This window comes from Salvelinus alpinus, chromosome 23 (assembly GCF_045679555.1).
Source record: "Salvelinus alpinus chromosome 23, SLU_Salpinus.1, whole genome shotgun sequence".
In the NCBI taxonomy this organism is placed as follows: Eukaryota; Metazoa; Chordata; class Actinopteri; order Salmoniformes; family Salmonidae; genus Salvelinus; species Salvelinus alpinus.
Window position 1 is genome coordinate 13,891,680 of NC_092108.1, and position 22,480 is coordinate 13,914,159.

The window sequence follows — 22,480 nt, forward strand, 5'->3', positions numbered from 1 at the left end:
TGTTCTTTCACAACGTTGCAGACATAACATTATCCGTGTTCCAAGTGTCCACAAAAAGTATGACGGTGCGATGGAGTCGTTACTCTGGCGCCAGCTCCTACAAAATCACCGCCACACCAAAGAACTCTCCTCAACCGTCCGCATTCGCTCAGTTTAGCGGGAACTCCGTCATGGGCTCTGTTAACTCTCTCTCCGCCAACACGATGTACACCATGCGGGTCGAGGCCATTGACAAAGCGGGCAACATCCTGAGCAGTGCAGAGTTGGACGGAAGCTCATGTATGTATGCATGCATAATGGACATGTGTGTGCGTCATGGACATATTATGAATTATGTATAACGCATTGTAGTAGGCCTGCTATTCTCTCAATGCTTTGAATAAGGTATTTGAATAAGAAGATGATGATGATAATTATGATGATAATGATAATTATGATGCTGATGCTGATAATTCTGATGATGATAATTCTGATTATGATTATGATTATGATGATAATTATGATGCTGATGATGATTATGATGATTATGATGATAATGATAATTATGATGTTCATGATGATGATGATAATTATGATGATGATGATAATGATAATTATGATGATTATGATGATAATGATAATTATGATGTTCATGATGATGCTGATAATTATGATGATGATAATGATGATGATGATTATGATGATGATGATAATTATGATGATTATGATGATGATGTCTATATCCCTGTGTGTGATGATGCTCTGTTCTGCTCTGCTCTGACCACCAGCCCCCGAGGTACCTACCATTAAGCAGGCCTACTCCAAGCAGAGCGACAGCATCACTGTGGAGTTCAGTGAGGTGATGGGGGCGAACGGCTACATCCTGCGAGCTGAGTCTGAGGTGGGAGACTTCTTCTCAGAGACCGCGGTGACCAGCTCCCCTGGCACCGTGCTGCAGCTGCAGCCATACACAGACTACACCCTCAGTGTCATGTCTGTCAACAGCGCGGGACGCAGCCAGCCCTCAGCACCCGTCCAGATCAGAACGGGTAGATGGTTTAGATACATACACCTGTTCACATACACCTGTTTAGATACATACACCTGTCCAGGTTTTTACACCTGTTCACATACACCTGTTTAGATACATACACCTGTCCAGGTTTATACACCTGTTCACATACACCTGTTTCGATACATACACCTGTCCAGGTTTATACACCTGTTCACATACACCTGTTTAGATACATACACCTGTCTAGGTTTATACACCTGTTCACATACACCTGTTTAGATACATACACCTGTCCAGGTTTATACACCTGTTCACATACACCTGTTTAGATACATACACCTGTCCAGGTTTATACACCTGTTTAGATACATACACCTGTCCAGGTTTATACACCTGTTCACATACACCTGTTTAGATACATACACCTGTCCAGGTTTATACACCTGTTCACATACACCTGTTTAGATACATACACCTATCCAGGTTTATACACCTGTTCACATACACCTGTTTAGATACATACACCTGTCCAGGTTTATACACCTGTTCACATACACCTGTTTAGATACATACACCTGTCCAGGTTTATACACCTGTTCACATACACCTGTTTAGATACATACACCTGTCCAGGTTTATACACCTGTTCACATACACCTGTTTAGATACATACACCTGTCCAGGTTTATACACCTATTCGCATACACCTGTTTAGATAAATACACCTGTCCAGGTTTATACACCTTTTCACATACACATGTTTAGATACATACACCTGTCCAGGTTTATACCCCTGTTCACATACACCTGTTTAGATACATACATCTGTCCAGGTTTATACACCTGTTTAGATACATACACCTGTCCAGGTTTATACACCTGTTCACATACACCTGTTTAGATACATACACCTGTCCAGGTTTATACACCTGTTCACATACACCTGTTTAGATACATACACCTGTCCAGGTTTATACACCTGTTCACATACACATGTTTAGATACATACACCTGTCCAGGTTTATACACCTGTTCACATACACCTGTTTAGATACATACACCTGTCCAGGTTTATACACCTGTTCACATACACCTGTTTAGATACATACACCTGTCCAGGTTTATACACCTGTTTAGATACATACACCTGTCCAGGTTTATACACCTGTTCACATACACCTGTTTAGATACATACACCTGTCCAGGTTTATACACCTGTTCACATACACCTGTTTAGATACATACACCTGTCCAGGTTTATACCCCTGTTCACATACACGTGTTTAGATACATACACCTGTCCAGGTTTATACACCTGTTCACATACACCTGTTTAGATACATACACCTGTCCAGGTTTATACCCCTGTTCACATACACCTGTTTAGATACATACACCTGTCCAGGTTTATACACCTGTTCACATACACAGGTTTAGATACATACACCTGTCCAGGTTTATACACCTGTTCACATACACCTGTTTAGATACATACACCTGTCCAGGTTTATACACCTGTTCACATACACCTGTTTAGATACATACACCTGTCCAGGTTTATACACCTGTTTAGATACATACACCTGTCCAGGTTTATACACCTGTTCACATACACCTGTTTAGATACATACACCTGTCCAGGTTTATACACCTGTTCACATACACCTGTTTAGATACATACACCTGTCCAGGTTTATAATCCCTGTTCACATACACCTGTTTAGATACATACACCTGTCCAGGTTTATACACCTGTTTAGATACATACACCTGTCCAGGTTTATACACCTGTTCACATACACCTGTTTAGATACATACACCTGTCCAGGTTTATACACCTGTTCACATACACCTGTTTAGATACATACACCTGTCCAGGTTTATACTCCTGTTCACATACACCTGTTTAGATACATACACCTGTCCAGGTTTATACACCTGTTCACATACACCTGTTTAGATACATACACCTGTCCAGGTTTATACACCTGTTCATATACACATGTTTAGATACATACACCTGTCCAGGTTTATACACCTGTTCACATACACCTGTTTAGATACATACACCTGTCCAGGTTTATACACCTGTTCACATACACCTGTTTAGATACATACACCTGTCCAGGTTTATACACCTGTTTAGATACATACACCTGTCCAGGTTTATACACCTGTTCACATACACCTGTTTAGATACATACACCTGTCCAGGTTTATACACCTGTTCACATACACCTGTTTAGATACATACACCTGTCCAGGTTTATACCCCTGTTCACATACACGTGTTTAGATACATACACCTGTCCAGGTTTATACACCTGTTCACATACACCTGTTTAGATACATACACCTGTCCAGGTTTATACACCTGTTCACATACACCTGTTTAGATACATACACCTGTCCAGGTTTATACACCTGTTCACATACACATGTTTAGATACATACACCTGTCCAGGTTTATACACCTGTTCACATACACCTGTTTAGATACATACACCTGTCCAGGTTTATACACCTGTTCACATACACCTGTTTAGATACATACACCTGTCCAGGTTTATACACCTGTTTAGATACATACACCTGTCCAGGTTTATACACCTGTTCACATACACCTGTTTAGATACATACACCTGTCCAGGTTTATACACCTGTTCACATACACCTGTTTAGATACATACACCTGTCCAGGTTTATAATCCCTGTTCACATACACCTGTTTAGATACATACACCTGTCCAGGTTTATACACCTGTTTAGATACATACACCTGTCCAGGTTTATACACCTGTTCACATACACCTGTTTAGATACATACACCTGTCCAGGTTTATACACCTGTTCACATACACCTGTTTAGATACATACACCTGTCCAGGTTTATACCCCTGTTCACATACACCTGTTTAGATACATACACCTGTCCAGGTATATACACCTGTTCACATACACCTGTTTAGATACATACACCTGTCCAGGTTTATACACCTGTTCACATACATACACCTGTCTAGGTTTATTAAAAAAAGCCTTAAGTTTGTTACAATAATTAGAAAGTAAAATGACAATTAGTGTCTATCTGATCCAAGCCACAAGAAGAATCGATCACAGACAATAAGTCTATCCCTCAACTTTCACTCACTCTTCAAATGAAATTAAAAGTTGTTTACTTAATATCGTAATGACTGTATCATGACTGAAACGCTACCTCTCCATAGTGTCTGAGAGACAAAGTGCTGCTATCTCCATAATGGAGTGCAGTTTCACAGCTCTATTGTCATAGTGGGTGCCTTGTGCGGAAACTGTATCTCCCCATTTAAGCCTTAAAACATATCAGAACATGAAAAGGGAAACCATGAGAACTAGGTTCTCCTCTCCCCAAGGAGAACTGGACGTATCATAAGGACAGGAAAATGGATTCTATTTCACTAGCAAACAAAAAATATGACTCTCTTTTCGGCCAGGTTTGGACTATTTCAATGTATTCTCTCTTCTTTTATCTTTGCCTGGAACAGGTTTGTTTCCTTCCTGGATAGTATCCTCTCTCTCTTTCTCGCTTTCTCTCTCGCTCTCTCTCTCTCTCTCTCTCTCTCTGCCTCCTTTCATCACATCTATTAGTTTATTAATCTACCTTTTTCCTCCCTTCCCCCTCTTCAGTGGTGGTGGCCCCACAGCTAAACTCCACCTCTCCCAGAAATGACACCATCCTGGTGACCTGGTCCCCGGTCAACAACACGGTCCTCTACACCCTCTGCATCATCAAGGAGGGCTCCAACTCTCGCCTCAAACTCAACACCAGCGACCCATTCATGACTTTTGATGGCCTGGAGCCCGGTACCACCTACTGCATCAAGGGCACAGCCTGGGACCTGGACGGTCGCCCCGGAGACGACCTCACTGTGTGTCAGATCACCCGTAAGCATGGCAACTGGATGTTTGGTTAATAATATTAGCTTGTATTAAAACCTCTCAGGAGAGAGAGAGATCTGGCAAGATGCCAGAAAGGGAAAAGTTATTTATGCTTTGTATCTAGAGACACAATACTGAACAATAGACACAATGTAACACATAATCAGCATATAACATCAGTCTTTGAAATTGTCAAAGCCTGGAGAGTCACTTGATGGGAGGTGTCTGCTATGGTGCTGGTACAATTTTCCGTCATAGCCTGTCCACTAGATGTTGGCACAGTTCATTAGAACCCAGGTATGACTTTATATGCCATCTAGATGTATGAGTGTGTCTATGTGAATATGTTAATCTCATGTTCATATCAGTAAATTTATTTTTTTGTGTCGTTCTTTGAATAATTGTATCTCTGTCCCCCCACTAGGTCCTCTCAGCCCTGAGGCCGTCCAGGTGTTTTTGACCCAGACCAGGTCTGGGGGTTTGGCAGTCTACTGGCAGATGGTGCATGGGGCAGACGTCTACTTGGCAAGGACCTCTACTGGTCAGAACTGCTCTGCCTCAGAGAGGTTCTGTATGATCAGCCCACTGAGCTGCGGGCAGAACCACAGTGTGACTGTTACTGCCGAGAACAGTGCTGGAACCAGCAACCCCTCTGACCCTGAGGAATTCATCACATGTATGTATACCCCCTGACCCTTGACCTCTTACCTCTGGCTCTGGCTCTGACCCCTAACCGCAAAATCAAATAAATAAATCAAATAAAAATGTATTGGTCGAGTATACAGATTTGCAGATGTTATTGGTGGTGCAGCGAAATGCTTGTGTTGCTAGCTCCAACCGTGCAGTAAAACATAGCAATACAAATAATACACACATAATCCAGAATTTAAAAAAAACATAGTTATATAGGATAAGCCATGACTACAGTAGAATACATTATATGCATATAAAGTGAGTAAAACAGTATGTAAACATTATTAAAGTGACCAGTGTTCAATGACTATGTAAATAGGGCATCAGTCTCTAAGGTGCAGGGTAGAGTACCGAGTGGTAACCGGCTAGTAACAGTGACTAAGGTTCAGGACAGGAGACAGGGTACAGGGCGGAGGCTGGCTAGTGGAGACTGTTCAACAGTCTGATGGCCTGGAGATAGAAGCTGTTTCTCAGTCTCTCTGTCTCAGCTTTGATGCACCTGTACTGTCTTCGGCATGGCTCGGTTGGCTGAAGTCCTTCATGATCTTCCTGTGACACAAGGTTTTGTAGATGTCCGGGAGGGCAGTACTTGCAACACTACACTGTAGCCATACTAACATGAGTCTTTCCGGTGTTATTACAAAGGTAGGAGGTCAATGTAAGCGTCCCCAATATTATTACTATGATATAAGGTAATGTAATGTTATCCTAATCTCTCTTGTCTCTCTCGGGCACACATATGTAATAATAGTGTATTTACTTGTACTTGCAATACTTCCAGTGTTATTACTATGGTATAAAGTAATGTAATCTCTTGACTCTCTCTGTCACACATATGTAATAATAGTGTATTTTATTACTATGGTATAAGGTCTATAATGTAGAGTCCTGCCTGGAGTTACATGTATATCACTCTTGTGTCTCTCTGTCAGTCCCATGCCCTGTGGAGAGAATCTGGGTAGATGAGCACCAGGCGGGCAGCTGCTGGGTGTCGTGGACTGAGATGCCCCTGGTGGAGTACTACATCGCTTTTGTCAAGAGAGACGACGGGTCTGAGGAGCGCTGTAACACCACTGACACCACCTGTCACTTCTACTGCATGTGTGGCTACACCTACCTCATCACCATGTTCACCTACAACCAGGCTGGCTCCAGTCCACCGGGAGACGTGTTCAACTATACCACCAGTAAGAGTTATTATATTGTCCACACACACACACACAGCTTTGTCAAGTCACTCATCTCTCTTCTCTTCCTCCCTAGTTCCCTGTTGCCCAGAGGACGTTACCATAGCACTGGTGTCCACGGAGACCCTGGAGATCATGTGGTCGTCGGTGCGGGGGGCGGAGCTATATGAGACGACGGCGGAGGAGATTGATGATGTCATCCACTGTAATGACACGGCGCCTGTGTGTGCTCTGTCCAACCTACGCTGTAACACACAGTACAGTGTGGTGGTGACACCATGCAGCGAAATACGAGGCTGCAACCGCACCTGCAAACCTCACACACAGGAGACAGGTAAAACACACATCAATACAATAGGTAACAAACAGTGCAATGGTTTATTCACTTTAAATTACATAGAAAACATTTTATTTTAAGAAGGAGATCAGCTCTTCCTCAACTTTACTGTCTTTGTTCTACATGGGATCTCACTTTACCATTACAAGACGAGTGGAGGCTGCTGAGGGGAGGACGGCTCATAATAATGGCTGGAACGGAGCAAATGGAATGGAACCTAGGGAGTTTTTCCTAGCCACCGTGCTTCTACAGTCGTGGCCAAAAGTTTTGAGAATGACACAAATATTTATTTTAACAAAGTCTGCTGCCTCAGTTTGTATGATGGCAATTTGCATATACTCCAGAATGTTATGAAGAGTGATCAGATGAATTGCAATTAATTGCAAAGTCCCTCTTTGCCATGCAAATTAACTGAATCCCACAAAAACATTTCCACTGCATTTCAGCCCTGCCACAAAAGGCTTAGCTGACATCATGTCAGTGATTCTCTCGTTAACACAGATGTGAGTGTTGACGAGGACAAGGCTGGAGATCACTCTATCATGCTGATTGAGTTCGAATAACATACTGGAAGCTTCAAAAGGAGGGTGGTGCTTGGAATCATTGTTCTTCCTCTGTCAACCATGGTTACCTGCAAGGAAACACGTGCCGTCATCATTGCTTTGCACAAAAAGGGCTTCACAGGCAAGGATATTGCTGCCAGTAAGATTGCACCCAAATCAACCATTTATCGGATCATCAAGAACTTCAAGGAAAGCAGTTCAATTGTTGTGAAGAAGGCTTCAGGGTGCCCAAGAAAGTCCAGCAAGCCCCAGGACCGTCTCCTAAAGTTGATTCAGCTGCGGGCCCGGGGCACCACCATTACAGTGCTTGCTCAGGAATGGCAGCAGGCAGGTGTAAGTGCATCTGCACGCACAGTGAGGCGAAGACTTTTGGAGGATGGCCTGGTATCAAGAAGCGCAGCAAAGAAGCCACTTCTCTCCAGGAAAAACATCAGAGACAGACTGATATTCTGCAAAAGGTACAGGGATTGGACTGCTGAGGACTGGGGTAAAGTCATTTTCTCTGATGAATCCCCTTTCCGATTGTTTGGGGCATCTGTAAAAAAGCTTGTCCGGAGAAGACAAGGTGAGCGCTACCATCAGTCCTGTGTCATGCCAACAGTAAAGCATCCTGAGACCATTCATGCGTGGGGTTGCTTCTCAGCCAAGGGAGTGAGCTCGCTCACAATTTTGTCTTAGAACACAGCCATGAATAAAGAATGGTACGAACACATCCTCCGAGAGCAACTTCTCCCAACCATCCAGGAACAGTTTGGTGACGAACAATGCCTTTTCCAGCATGATGGAGCACCTTGCCATAAGGCAAAAGTGATCGGGGAACAAAACATCGATATTTTGGGTCCATGGCCAGGAAACTCCCCAGACCTTAATCCCATTGAGAACTTGTGGTCAATCCTCAAGAGGTGGGTGGACAAACAAAAACCCACAAATTCTGACAAACCAAGCATTGATTATGCAAGAATGGGCTGCCATCAGTCAGGATGTGGCCCAGAAGTTAATTGACAGCATGCCAGGGCGGATTGCAGAGGTCTTGAAAAGGAATGGTCAACACTGCAAATCTCGACTCTTTGCATCAACTTCATGTAATTGTCAATAAAAGCCTTTGACACTTATGAAATGCTTGTAATTATACTTCAGTATTCCATAGTAACATCTGACAAAAATATCTAAAGACACTGAAGCAGCAAACGTTGTGGAAATTAATATGTGTATCATTCTCAAAACTTTTGGCCACGACTGCACATCTGCATTGCTTGCTGTTTGGGGGTTTAGACTGAGTTTCTATATAGCACTTTGTGACATTGGCTGATGTATTGTGAAAAGGGCTTTATAAATACATTTGATTGATTGATCAAACACATGTAAACCATGTGTATTTATGTGTATTTGATACCATTCCACTAATTCTGTTCCAGCTATTACCACGAACCTGTCCTCCCCAATGAAGGTACCACCAACCTCCTGTGTACAAGACAAGGATAAGGATAAGCTTTAACCAATCAACAAATTAATCAATTAACCAGTCCATTAACCCCTCGTCTCTCCTCTAGCTCCCTGTTCTCCAGAGATCCTGAGTGTATCTCAGACCAACTCATCCTCGAGTGTCAGTGTCTTGTACACGGCCCCCAACACCCCCAACACCACCTACACTGTCACAGCCGTGGGCCTCACTGACACACACACCTGTCAATCACTCTCCACCTCTTGCCAGCTCACACAGCTTCCCTGCGGAGCCACCTATGATGTCACAGCGTATGCCAGGACAGCTGTGGGGCCAAGCCTGTCCAGCTATAGCGTGCCCCTGGAAACAGGTGCGGAAAACCCTGTATGACAGAGTGTATGTGGTTGTTAGAGCAAATCTAAAACGATATTCTATTTGTGCAGTATGGGAATAGGGTGTCATGTGAACCATAGATGTACAGACCATAGATATACATACCATAGATATATAGACCATAGATGTACAGACCATAGATATACATACCATGGATATATAGACCATAGATATACACACCATAGATTTACATACCGTAGATATATAAACCATAGATATAAAGACCATAGATTATACAGACCATAGACATACAGACAATACAGATAACTCTCGGGCAGTCTCATTTGACACCGTATTCCCTATGCAGTGCACTAGTTTTAGCCAGATATCTAAGAATCTGTTCTGTTCTGTTCCCTCGCCAGGTCCCTGCTGCCCCCACACCCTGACAGTAGACCAGGTGACCCAGGCCATGACCAACGTCACCTGGTCCCCCGCTACAGGGGCGCGCTCCTATGTCACGGCGCTGACATCATCTCGGGGACACGCCAAGTGCCACACCATGGACACACATTGCCTTATGGGATGCATCACCTGCGGGACCAACTATAGCGTGAGCCTGGAGGCCATCAGCAGGACAGGCCACAAGGCAGAATGCAGATATCATGGGTTCTCATCCAGTGAGTATGAGTATGCATAGGCCACACAGACAGACAGACAGACAGACAGACAGACAGACAGACAGACAGACAGACAGACAGACAGACAGACAGACAGACAGACAGACAGACAGACAGACAGACAGACAGAGCTAGTCAAAGGTAGATATACTGAAAACACACCCACACACACATACATACAGAATATTCTTGCACACTCAACAAACTGCTAAAAAATCACAAACAAACACCAATATTTCCCCCCAATTTGCATCCTGTCCATTCAAGACCACGTCATATACAGTGGGGAGAACAAGTATTTGATACACTGCCGATTTTGCAGGTTTTCCTACTTACAAAGCATGTAGAGGTCTGTAATTTTTATCATAGGTACACTTCAACTGTGAGAGACGGAATCTAAAACAAAAATCCAGAAAATCACATTGTATGATTTTTAAGTAATTAATTTGCATTTTATTGCAAGACATAAGTATTTGATCACCTTCCAACCAGTAAGAATTCCGGCTCTCACAGACCTGTTAGTTTTTCTTTAAGAAGCCCTCCTGTTCTCCACTCATTACCTGTATTAACTGCACCTGTTTGAACTCGTTACCTGTATAAAAGACACCTGTCCACACACTCAATCAAACAGACTCCAACCTCTCCACAATGGCCAAGACCAGAGAGCTGTGTAAGGACATCAGGGATAAAATTGTAGACCTGCACAAGGCTGGGATGGGCTACAGGACAATAGGCAAGCAGCTTGGTGAGAAGGCAACAACTGTTGGCGCAATTATTAGAAAATGGAAGAATTTCAAGATGACGGTCAATCATCCTCAGTCTGGGGCTCCATGCAAGATCTCACCTCGTGGGGCATCAATGATCATGAGGAAGGTGAGGGATCAGCCCAGAACTACACGGCAGGACCTGGTCAATGACCTGAAGAGAGCTGGGACCACAGTCTCAAAGAAAACCATTAGTAACACACTATGCCGTCATGGATTAAAATACTGCAGCGCACGCAAGGTCCCCCTGCTCAAGCCAGGGCATGTCCAGGCCCGTCTGAAGTTTGCCAATGACCATCTGGATGATCCAGAGGAAGAATGGGAGAAGGTCATGTGGTCTGATGAGACAAAAATTGAGCTTTTTGGTCTAAACTCCACTCGACGTGTTTGGAGGAAGAAGAAGGATGAGTACAACCCCAAGAACACCATCCCAACCGTGAAGCATGGAGGTGGAAACATCATTCTTTGGGGATGCTTTTCTGCAAAGGGGACAGGACGACTGCACCGTATTGAGGGGAGGATGGATGGGGCCATGTATCGCGAGATCTTGGCCAACAACCTCCTTCCCTCAGTAAGAGCATTGAAGATGGGTCGTGGCTGGGTCTTCCAGCATGACAACGACCCGAAACACACAGCCAGGGAAACTAAGGAGTGGCTCCGTAAGAAGCATCTCAAGGTCCTGGAGTGGTCTAGCCAGTCTCCAGACCTGAACCCAATAGAAAATCTTTGGAGGGCGCTGAAAGTCCGTATTGCCCAGCGACAGCCCAGAAACCTGAAGGATCTGGAGAAGGTCTGTATGGAGGAGTGGGCCAAAATCCCTGCTGCAGTGTGTGCAAACCTGGTCAAGAACTCCAGGAAACGTATGATCTCTGTAATTGCAAACAAAGGTTTCTGTACCAAATATTAAGTTCTGCTTTTCTGATGTATCAAATACTTATGTCATGCAATAAAATGCAAATTAATTACTTAAAAATCATACAATGTGATTTTCTGGATTTTTGTTTTAGATTCCGTCTCTCACAGTTGAAGTGTACCTATGATAAAAATTACAGACCTCTACATGCTTTGTAAGTAGGAAAACCTGCAAAATCGGCAGTGTATCAAATACTTGTTCTCCCCACTGTAAATCTTCAATCTTTCCTCCTCTCTCGCTCCCAGGCGCCTGTTGTCCATCGAGTGTCAAGCTCTACCGGATGGCCAACAGAACTCTGAGGGTGTACTGGCACTCCTCGGGCCCCCAGAACCACACGGTGAACCTGATTGGGACAGGCACCAACCACACCTGCATCTCCCCGCCCCTCAGCAGCTCCTGTGACGTGGCCAAGGTCATGTGTGGGGACGTCTACACCATGGTGGTGGCACCTGTCAATCAGGATGGGAGCAAAGTCACATTCTGTCCCGGCAGGATCTACTCTGGTGAGTGTAGTTACTTAGTTAGTTAGTTAGTTGGTTAGTTGGTTAGATGGTTAGATGGTTAGATGGTTAGATGGTTAGATGGTTAGTTAGTAGTTCAAAGCTAGTTAGTAGGTAGTTAGTTAGTAGTTTGTTGGTGGTTAGTAGTTAGTTAGCAGTAGTATTTGTTAGTTAGTAGTTAGCTATTAGTAAAGTTGAAGTCGGAAGTTTACATACAGTTAGGTTGGAGACAAAACTTGTTTTTCAACCATTCCACACATTTCTTATTAACAAACTATAGTTTTGGCAAGTCGGTTAGGACATCTACTTTGTGCATGACACAAGTAATTTTTCCAACAATTGTTTACAGACAGATTATTTCACTTATAATTGTAACGATCTGGGTGTCGTGGGTCTGAAGTCAGGTGCAGGAAACAGAGAGTTCAAAATAGTGCTCTTTATTGCACAAACGGCGGACACTGGCCACCTCACAAAACCACTGGGTGCCGAACAAAACAAACGCCCCAAACACAGGGACTAAAACAGTACAGCAAAAACCCACGAACAGGAACAAACACGTTCGTCTCAAACGTAGACAAATGTTACACCAAACAATCCCGCACAAAGAAACAGGCGCTGACTAATAAAGCCCTACCAATCACCACAACTCATAACAGGTGTAATCAATCAACATACAAGGAGGGGGAGAAAGAAACAGTGGCAGCTAGTAGGCCGGCGACGACGACCGCCGAGCGCCACCCGAACGGGAAGGGGAGCCACCTTCGGTCGGAGTCGTGACAATAATTCACTGTATCACAATTCCAGTGGGTCAGAAGTTTACATACACTAAGTTGACTGCCTATAAACAGCTTGGAAAATTCCAGAAAATTATGTCATGGCTTTAGAAGCTTCTGTTAGGCTAATTGACATCATTTGAGTGATTTGGAGGTGTACCTGTGGATGTATTTCAAGGCCTAAGTTCAAACTCAGTGCATCTTTGCTTGACATCATGGGAAAATCAAAAGAAATCAGCCAAGACCTCCTAAAAAAAATTGTGGACCTCCACAAGTCTGGTTCGTCCTTGGGAGCAATTTCCAAACGCCTGAAGGTACCACGTTCATCTGTACAAACAATAGTATGCAAGTATAAACACCATGGGACCACACAGCCGTCATACCGCTTAGATAATTTTGTACCTGTTTCCTCCAGCATCTTTACAAGGTCCTTTGCTGTTGTTCTTATATTGATTTGCACTTTTCTCACCAAAGTACGTTCTTCTCTAGGAGACAGAACGCATCTCTTTCCTAAGCGGTATGACGGCTGTGTGGTCCCATGGTGTTTATACTTGCATACTATCCCATAGAAAATTTGTGGGCAGAACTGAAAAAGCATGTTTTAATAATTTTTTTTACCTTTATTTAACTAGGCAAGTCAGTTAAGAACAAATTCTTATTTTCAATGACGGCCTAGGAACAGTGGGTGAACTGCCTTGTTCAGGGGCAGAACGACAGATTTTTACCTCATCAGCTTGGGGATTCGATCTTGCAACCTTTCGGTTACTAGTCCAACGCTCTAACCACTAGGCTACTTGCCGCCCCAAAAAGTGTGTGCGAGCAAGGAGGCCTACAAAACCTGACTCAGTTACACCAGCTCTGTCAGGAGGAATGGGCCAAAATTCACCCAACTTATTGTGGGAAGCTTGTGGAAGGCTACCCGAAACGTTTGCCCCAAGTTAAACAATTTAAAGGCAATGCTACCAAATACTAATTGAGTGTATGTACATTTCTGACCCACTGGGAATGTGATGAAAGAAATAAAAGCTGAAATAAATCATTCTTTCTACTATTATTCTGACATTTCACATTCTTAAAATAAAGTGGTGATCCTAACTGTCCTAAAACAGGGAATTTTTAAATGTCAGGAATTGTGAAAAACAGAGTTTAAATGTATTTGGCTGAGGTGTATGTAAACTTCCGACTTCAACTGCAGTTCGTTAGCTAGTAGATAGATAGTTAGGTAGTTAGTTAGTTTGAAGTTCATAGCTAGTTAGTAGTTAGTTAGTTAGTAGTTAGTCAGTAGTTAGTTAGTTAATGAGTTAGTTAGTTGTTAGTTAGTTGTTAGCCAGTTAGTTAGTTAGTTAGTTTGTTAGTTTGTTAGTTTGTTAGTTTGTTAGTTTGTTAGTTTGTTAGTTAGTTAGTAGTTAGTTAGCTATTAGTTAGTTAGTTGTTAGCCAGTTAGTTAGTTAGTCATGAGTTAGTTAAATAGTTAGTTGTTAGTTAGTTAGTTAGTTAGTTTGTTTGTTAGTTAGTAGTTAGTTAGCCATTAGTTAGTTAGTTCATTAGTTAATTAGTTAGTTGTTTCTTTGTTTGTTTGTTTGTTAGTTAGTTAGTAGTTGGTTAGTTAGTTACTAGTTAGTTAGTTAGTTACTAGTTAGTTAGTTAGTTAGTTAGTTAGTTAGTTAGTTAGTTAGTTAGTTAATTAGTTAATTAGTTAGTTGTTAGTTAATTTGTTTGTTTGTTTGTTAGTTAGTTAGTTAGTTAGTTCGTTAGTTCGTTAGTTAGTTAATGAGTTAGTTAGTTGTTAGTTAGTTGTTAGAAAGTTAGTTAGTTAGTAGTTAGTTAGCCATTAGTTAGTTAGTTGTTAGCCAGTTAGTTAGTTAGTCATGAGTTAGTTAAATAGTTAGTTGTTAGTTAGTTAGTTAGTTAGTTAGTTAGTTTGTTTGTTTGTTTGTTTGTTTGTTTGTTTGTTTGTTAGTTAGTTAGTTAGTAGTTAGTTAGTTAGCCATTAGTTAGTTAGTTCATTAGTTAATTAGTTAGTTGTTACTTTGTTTGTTTGTTTGTTAGTTAGTTGGTAGTTGGTTAGTTAGTTACTAGTTAGCTAGTTAGTTACTAGTTAGTTAGTTAGTTAGTTAATTATTTAGTTGTTAGTTAATTTGTTTGTTTGTTTGTTTGTTTGTTTGTTTGTTTGTTTGTTTGTTTGTTTGTTAGTTAGTTAGTTAGTTAGTTAGTTAGTTAGTTAGTTAGTTCGTTTGTTAGTAGTTGGTTAGTTGATTCGTTGTTCGTTAGGTGGTTAGTTGTTTTGTTGGTTAGCTTGTTACTAGTTAGTTGGTTTGTTAGGCAGATATATATATTCTGTGGTTGATAGGTCAAACTGGGAATGTCTACAGTTAGTTTGTATCTAATGGCATTGTTCTCATTCTCTTACAGTGTCCTGCTCCGGAAGCAATGTAGGAATGGGTAAGTGTCTAGCGTCCGATAGTAAACTTCACCGGGCAACTTTACTGACATTGTGTATCCTACCCAATACACTCTAAAAAGAAATGGCTCCTGGAAGATCTTTTATGGGTACTTCAAATTGAAACTGTGGGGGAACCTCTTCAAAGAACCCCCTTTAATGGTTCCTCAAATAACCTTTTGGGGTTCATTTGTTCCATTATCATTATTAATCAGCATAACATAACAACATAACAACAACAGTTATCATACACATACCTTGTCCATAATGTAGAGACCTCTGGGATCTTCATCGAAGAGCTCAGTGAGGAGCAAGATGGCTGCTGTGATTGAATCCTATAAGGTTTTAGAGAACCCATTAATAAAAATTAGATGATAGCCTACAGTACATGTGATCTGCATGACATTATGTGACAAACCAATACCAATTGTACATACCTTTGTGTGCCTCCTCATCAGAATACCTGCAGACACACATAAAGTGGGCAGTTCAGTCATCTGTGTCCAATGCAGCTAAAGCCCTCAACATATTCTTACCTCTTTGTTGATTGACATCCACTGAATTGTGTCCATGTTCTCTTTTGTAAATAATTTTATAAGGGAGAAAGTGCCCAACAACACAGCCATTTGCACAAATATGAAAAGATAGACGGTATCATCATAAAACGATACCAATTTAGATCATACAAGGGAGAAACTTTACCTTAAATTGAGGAGAGCTTAAAAATGGTCAGCTGTTTTTCAAATTCAAATCCACATTTTTCAGTTGGGCAGTTAGGTTCCTGGAAGAACTCACAAGAGCTAAGGAGGTTCCTCGATGAACCCCACCTCCTATGGGGTTCTTCAAAGTACCTTTTGGGGGCATTTTTCAGTGCCCAGAACCCTAAGGTTCTTCAAAGAACTTTGAGGATCTTAGAAGAACCCTTGTTGAAACTCCTAATTTTTTGAGTATATGTTGAACAGCATTATTTCTCTTTCTCTTCTTTCTAGTGATCTATCGGGGAAAGAGAAGTGTCGATTAGAGGTGAGTTTAAATTGTGTATAACAAAATCATCAACTGTAAAAAACAACTAAAAACTGATCATAAACTCTGTTGTGTAAACTTTTGAAACGTTCATTGTGTCATACTTCATACATCGTCATCTACTATATCAAATTATGAAAGATCCAGAAGAAAGGTGCTTTCACAAGACCTGTCCTTTGAGTTACCGCATGTCATGAAGAGTATCGCGTAACTTCATAAGCCTCCATAAATTGCATCAGTCTATATGAGGTTGTCAACAACAATAAAGGCTGCAGATAGTCTAGCGGTTAGAGCATTGGGCCAGTAACCGAAAGATTGCTAGTTCAAATCCCTGAGGTGAAAAATATGTTAATGTTACCTTGAGCAAGGCACTTAACCCTAATTGCGCCAGGGTTGCCGTTGATAATAGTTAGCCGTGACCCAACTGTCTGAGGGAGAGCAAAAAATCACATTTCCTATTCACAAATGCATCTTAATACACACTTGTGTGAAAATAGGACAAATATAAACACCAACCAAATTAATTATGTTTTAAGACCAGACCTCTTTGTATAGAAAGGTCAATGTCCCAGTGGAACAACAGACTGAGAGGACAGGTCAGACAGGCATTCTTAGAAGAGGTGAGACAGTATTCTTAGAAGAGGTGAGACAGTATTCTTAGAAGAGGTGAGACAGTATTCTTAGAACAGGTGAGACAGTATTCTTAGAGGTGAGACAGTATTCCAAAACTGATTTTTGTGAGATTTGTTTAACTGAAGATGTCACAACTTACATGAGGGTTCGGTTTGATTTCAAACCTGCCAACACTGCCTGGCACAATCTAATCAAGGCTGGCAGTAATCAAATCATCCATCTGTTTAGACAGTGGTAATGAAAAACTTAGAAGAAGAACGGGGAAACAGAAAGAAACCTTGACAGCAGAGTGACTGACATTCCGTAGACAAGAGGCTTGAACAACAGCAGCTTATAGACAGCTAACACATTAACACCAGTTCTACTGTTATACATCTGTCCCTCATCTGTCCCTCATCTGTCTCTCTGCTCTGTCCCTCATCTGTCCCTCATCTGTCCCTCATCTGTCCCTCTGCTCTGTCCCTCATCTGTCCCTCATCTGTCCCTCTGCTCTGTCCCCCATCTGTCCCTCATCTGTCCCTCATCTGTCCCTCTGCTCTGTCCCTCATCTGTCCCTCTGCTCTGTCCCTCATCTGTCCCTCTGCTCTGTCCCTCATCTGTCCCTCATCTGTCCCTCTGCTCTGTCCCCCATCTGTCCCTCATCTGTCCCTCATCTGTCCCTCTGCTCTGTCCCTCATCTGTCCCTCTGCTCTGTCCCTCATCTGTCCCTCGTCTGTCCCTCTGCTCTGTCCCTCTGCTCTGTCCCTCATCTGTCCCTCATCTGTTCCTCATCTGTCCCTCATCTGTCCCTCTGCTCTGTCCCTCATCTATCCCGCATCTGTCCCTCTGCTCTGTCCCTCATCTTTCCCTCATCTGTCCCTCTGCTCTGTCCCTCATCTGTCCCTCTGCTCTGTCCCTCTGCTCTGTCCCTCATCTGTCCCTCATCTGTCCCTCGTCTGTCCCTCTGCTCTGTCCCTCATCTGTCCCTCATCTATCCCTCTGCTCTGTCCCTCATCTCTGTCCCTCATCTGTCCCTCATCTGTCCCTCTGCTCTGTCCCTCATCTGTCCCTCATCTGTCCCTCTGCTCTGTCCCTCATCTGTCCCTCATCTGTCCCTCATCTGTCCCTCATCTGTCCCTCATCTGTCCCTCTGCTCTGTCCCTCATCTGTCCCTCATCTGTCCCTCATCTGTCCCTCTGCTCTGTCCCTCATCTGTCCCTCTGCTCTGTCCCTCATCTGTCCCTCTGCTCTGTCCCTCTGCTCTGTCCCTCTGCTCTGTCCCTCTGCTCTGTCCCTCATCTGTCCCTCTGCTCTGTCCCTCTGCTCTGTCCCTCATCTGTCCCTCTGCTCTGTCCCTCTGCTCTGTCCCTCATCTGTCCCTCTGCTCTGTCCCTCATCTCTGTCCCTCTGCTCTGTCCCTCTGCTCTGTCCCTCTGCTCTGTCCCTCTGCTCTGTCCCTCTGCTCTGTCCCTCTGCTCTGTCCCTCATCTGTCCCTCTGCTCTGTCCCTCATCTGTCCCTCTGCTCTGTCCCTCTGCTCTGTCCCTCTGCTCTGTCCCTCTGCTCTGTCCCTCATCTGTCCCTCTGCTCTGTCCCTCTGCTCTGTCCCTCTTGTATTGCAGGTAATCCCCTGGAAAGACACAACATGTAATCTACTTATATCAACGTCTGTCCCGTCTGTCAAGAAATCAGCTGAAATGTCATTGTTTTTATTCAGTCCCCCTCCTTTGATTCTATCTTCATCTATCTATGCTGTTTGGGTCCAACATGTGTCCTTATGACAAACCATCATTATGTTCATTATTAAAGGTGTGTTATCTTCAGTTTATAACTCAATAAGACTTGATGCAGGTTGATATGACTATAAAGAGACATGCAAGCTTGTGAATTATACATTATAATCTCTACAATCAAAATGACACATTAAATGTGTTCAATTATAAATGCTTGACGTTGACGTTTCGTTATCTGTATCCGCTGTGTCTTTCTCCAACATATATTGTTTTTAACTAACAGACTGAAACTGTGATTTTTGATCCTACTGTTTAGCAGAGAGAAATCATTACAATGTATGTCCTTTGTGTAAGTCTACCTTTATGGCCCAAGAGAAACAAGAGAAACGGTGTGCCACATCATACATTTGTCTGTGAGCTGTACAGTCTTTTTTTTCTTTTTATACATGAAATAACATAAGTATCCCTAAGTAGGAATCCTCCATAGGGTTGTTGTTAAGCATGTTATGTAACAGTGGTCATATGGCTGTTTGTTGGTCACTGTGAAAGAGGAGCATAGAGAACATACTAGAATACCACTGGAGCTCAGGCTGCTGCTGAGGGAGAACGGCTCATAATAATGTCCAGAACGGAGCAAATGGAATGGCATCGAACACCTGGAAACCATGTGTTTGCATGTATTTGATACCATTCCACCTATACCTCTCCAGCCATTACCACGAGCCCATTCTCCCCAATTAATGTGCGACCAACCTCCTGTGCACTGGAGTCATGCCTGGAGTCATACATGTCATATGGATGATACGTCAGGTCATATTAATGTTCCCATTGCATTCATTGTGTTCAAACAATAAAACACACCCTATTGCATTACCACACTGTGTGGCGTCAATCAATGAATCTCTTGGAGTAATTCAGACTTATCTCTGAAAGATTAATAATAAAGATATTATGTACAGTACCAGTCAAAAGTTTGAACACACCTACACGTTCAAGGGTTTTTCTTTATTTTTACAATTTTCTACATTGTAGAATAATAACCAGTTCCCACATATGCTGAGCACTTTTTGGCTGCTTTTTCTTCACTCTGCGGTCCATCTCAAACCATCTCAATTGGGTTGAGGTTGGGTGATTGTAGAGGCTAGGTTACACAGCCTGGAGGTATGTTTTGGGTCATTGTTCTGTTGAAAAACAACTGATAGTCCCACTAAGCGCAAACCAGATGGGATGGCATATTGCTGCAGAATGCTGTGGTAGCTGCGTCTCACAAAGACACAGCTGTTGGAACCAAAAATCAACACATTTGGATTCATCAGACCTAAGGACAGATTTCCACAATGTCCATTGCTCGTATTTCTTGGCCCAAGCAAGTCTCTTCATCTTTTTTATGTCCTTCAGTATTGGTTTCTTTGCAGCAATTCGACCACGAAGGCCTGATTCATGTTGAGATGTGTCTGTTTCTTGAACACTGTAAAGCATCTATTTGGGCTGCAATCTGTGGTGCAGTTAACTCTAATGAACCTATCCTCTGCAGCAGAGGTAACTCTGGGTCATACTTTCCTGTGGTGGTCCTCATGAGAGCCCGATTCATCATAGCGCTTGATGGTTTTTGCGACTGCACTTGAAGAAACTTTCAAAGTTCTTGAAATTCTGCGGATTGACTGACCTTCATGTCTTAAAGTAATGATGGACTGTCGTTTCTCTTTGCTTATTTGAGCTGTTCTTGCCATAACATGGACTTGGTCTCTTACCAAATAGGGCTATCTTCTGTATGGCACCCCTACCTTGTCACAAAACAACTGATTTGTCACAACACACATTTACTTTTAACAAGTCACACATGCATTCCAGGTGACTACCTCATGAAGCTGGTTGAGAGAATGCCAAGAGTGTGTAAAGCTGTCATCAAAGGGTGGCTACTTTGAAGAATCTCAAATATAAAATATGTTTTGATTTGTTTAACACTTTTTTGGTTACTGCATGATTCCATATGTGTTATTTCATAGTTTTGATGTCTTCACTATTATTCTAAATGTAGAAAATAGTCAAATTAAGAAAAACCCTTGAATGAGTAGTTGTGTCCAAACTGTTTGACTGGTACTATATATGATATAGAGCGTTGAACCACATAGCATAATATTACACAGTATTGTGACTGTTATAAAAGCGGTTCTGGGATAAGGACCCTAGTCAGAATGCATAACTAAGAACAGCTATCATGTCACTACATAGGAACAATAATAGTCACTAAATTGAAATGGAAAGTTAGAGAATAACTCCATGGAATAAAAGCATGTTGATAAAATATGAACTATAGCCTGTTACAGGGTCTTCAATCTGTTCTTGCCCAGGGACCCCCTCCCACCCAAAGCGGCGACCCAGGGACCCCCTCCCACCCAAAGCGGTGTCCCAGGGACCCCCTCCCACCCAAAGTGGCGACCCAGGGACCCCCTCCCACCCAAAGAGGCAACCAAGGGACCCCTCCCACCCAAAGTGGCGACCCAGGGTCCTCCTCCCACCCAAAGCGGCGACCCAGGGACCCCCTCCCACCCAAAGCGGTGACCCAGGGACCCCCTCCCACCCAAAGTGGCGACCCAGGGACCCCCTCCCACCCAAAGAGGCAACCAAGGGACCCCTCCCACCCAAAGCGGCGACCCAGGGTCCTCCTCCCACCCAAAGCGGCGACCCAGGGTCCTCCTCCCATCCAAAGCGGCGACCCAGGGACCCCCTCCCACACAAAGCGGCGACCCAGGGTCCTCCTCCCACCCAAAGCGGCGACCCAGGGTCCTCCTCCCATCCAAAGCGGCGACCCAGGGACCCCCTCCCACCCAAAGCGGCACCCAGGGACCCCCTCCCACCCAAAGCGGCACCCAGGGTCCTCCTCCCACCCAAAGCGGCGACCCAGGGTCCCCCTCCCACCCAAAGCGGGGACCCAGGGTCCCCCTCCCACCCAAAGCGGCGACTCAGGGCCCACCATCATACTTTAGCAAAAAATTTATGTTTTACATTTCTGGTCTTATCATCAGGTGAATGAAAAGGGCAAGAGATGTAATCAACATATAAAATATATTTTGATTTGTTTAACACTTTTTTGGTTACTACATAAATTCATGTGTTATTTCATAGTTTTGATGTCTTCACTATTATTCTACAATGTAGAAAATAGTAAAATATTAAGAAAAACCGTTGAATGAGTCGGTGTGTCCAAACTTTTGACTGGTACTGTATATATATATATATTTTTGGCGGACCCCCTGCATTACCTCTGCCGCGGACCCCCGGTTGAATACCCCTGGCCTATAGTGCTTCCAAAGAACATACAGAACAGTCTGTTACTGGTCTGAATAGAACTAAATCAACAGTACACAGACACAATCCTGCTTCACCAAAACAATGAAACCACTGCCATACACACCATTTCTAATAAGTAAAGAAACGGGGGGGAAACAAGTAAGAAAACATGTGTAGGTATAGGAGCCAGGAGTCAGTGTGCCTGAGGCGGACACGATCAGCTATCTGACACCCTCTCCATGAAGAGGTAATTGGCATAGCACTGGGCCGGCTGCAATACCTCATCTCG

At 43.1% G+C, this 22,480-nt stretch overlaps 2 protein-coding genes across 2 annotated transcripts; both read left to right on the forward strand.

The window, feature by feature from the left end:
* LOC139550276 (fibronectin type III domain-containing protein 7-like) lies at positions 1-19,773 on the forward strand. The gene is made up of 12 exons (XM_071361067.1): positions 1-279; positions 768-1,028; positions 4,661-4,918; positions 5,337-5,588; positions 6,538-6,792; positions 6,869-7,126; positions 9,243-9,503; positions 9,889-10,143; positions 12,066-12,323; positions 15,506-15,535; positions 16,523-16,556; positions 18,790-19,773. Exons 1-11 carry the CDS (start codon positions 60-62, stop codon positions 16,552-16,554), a joined length of 2,340 nt encoding a protein of 779 aa, XP_071217168.1. The 5' UTR covers positions 1-59; the 3' UTR covers positions 16,555-16,556; positions 18,790-19,773.
* Positions 19,774-21,206: 1,433 nt separating this feature from the next.
* On the forward strand, positions 21,207-21,887 carry LOC139551389 (uncharacterized). Its single transcript, XM_071362870.1, has one exon. It carries the CDS (start codon positions 21,207-21,209, stop codon positions 21,885-21,887), a length of 681 nt encoding a protein of 226 aa, XP_071218971.1.
* Positions 21,888-22,480: the final 593 nt, after the last annotated feature.

Bases quoted from the DNA above. Each gene is read 5' to 3' on its own strand.
- LOC139551389 (XM_071362870.1), top strand. From the start codon at position 21,207: ATGAACTATAGCCTGTTACAGGGTCTTCAATCTGTTCTTGCCCAGGGA.
- LOC139550276 (XM_071361067.1), top strand. From the start codon at position 60: ATGACGGTGCGATGGAGTCGTTACTCTGGCGCCAGCTCCTACAAAATC. The intron at 280-767 runs GTATGTATGCAT...TCTGACCACCAG, and splicing joins AGAGTTGGACGGAAGCTCAT to CCCCCGAGGTACCTACCATT. The intron at 4,919-5,336 runs GTAAGCATGGCA...TCCCCCCACTAG, and splicing joins CACTGTGTGTCAGATCACCC to GTCCTCTCAGCCCTGAGGCC.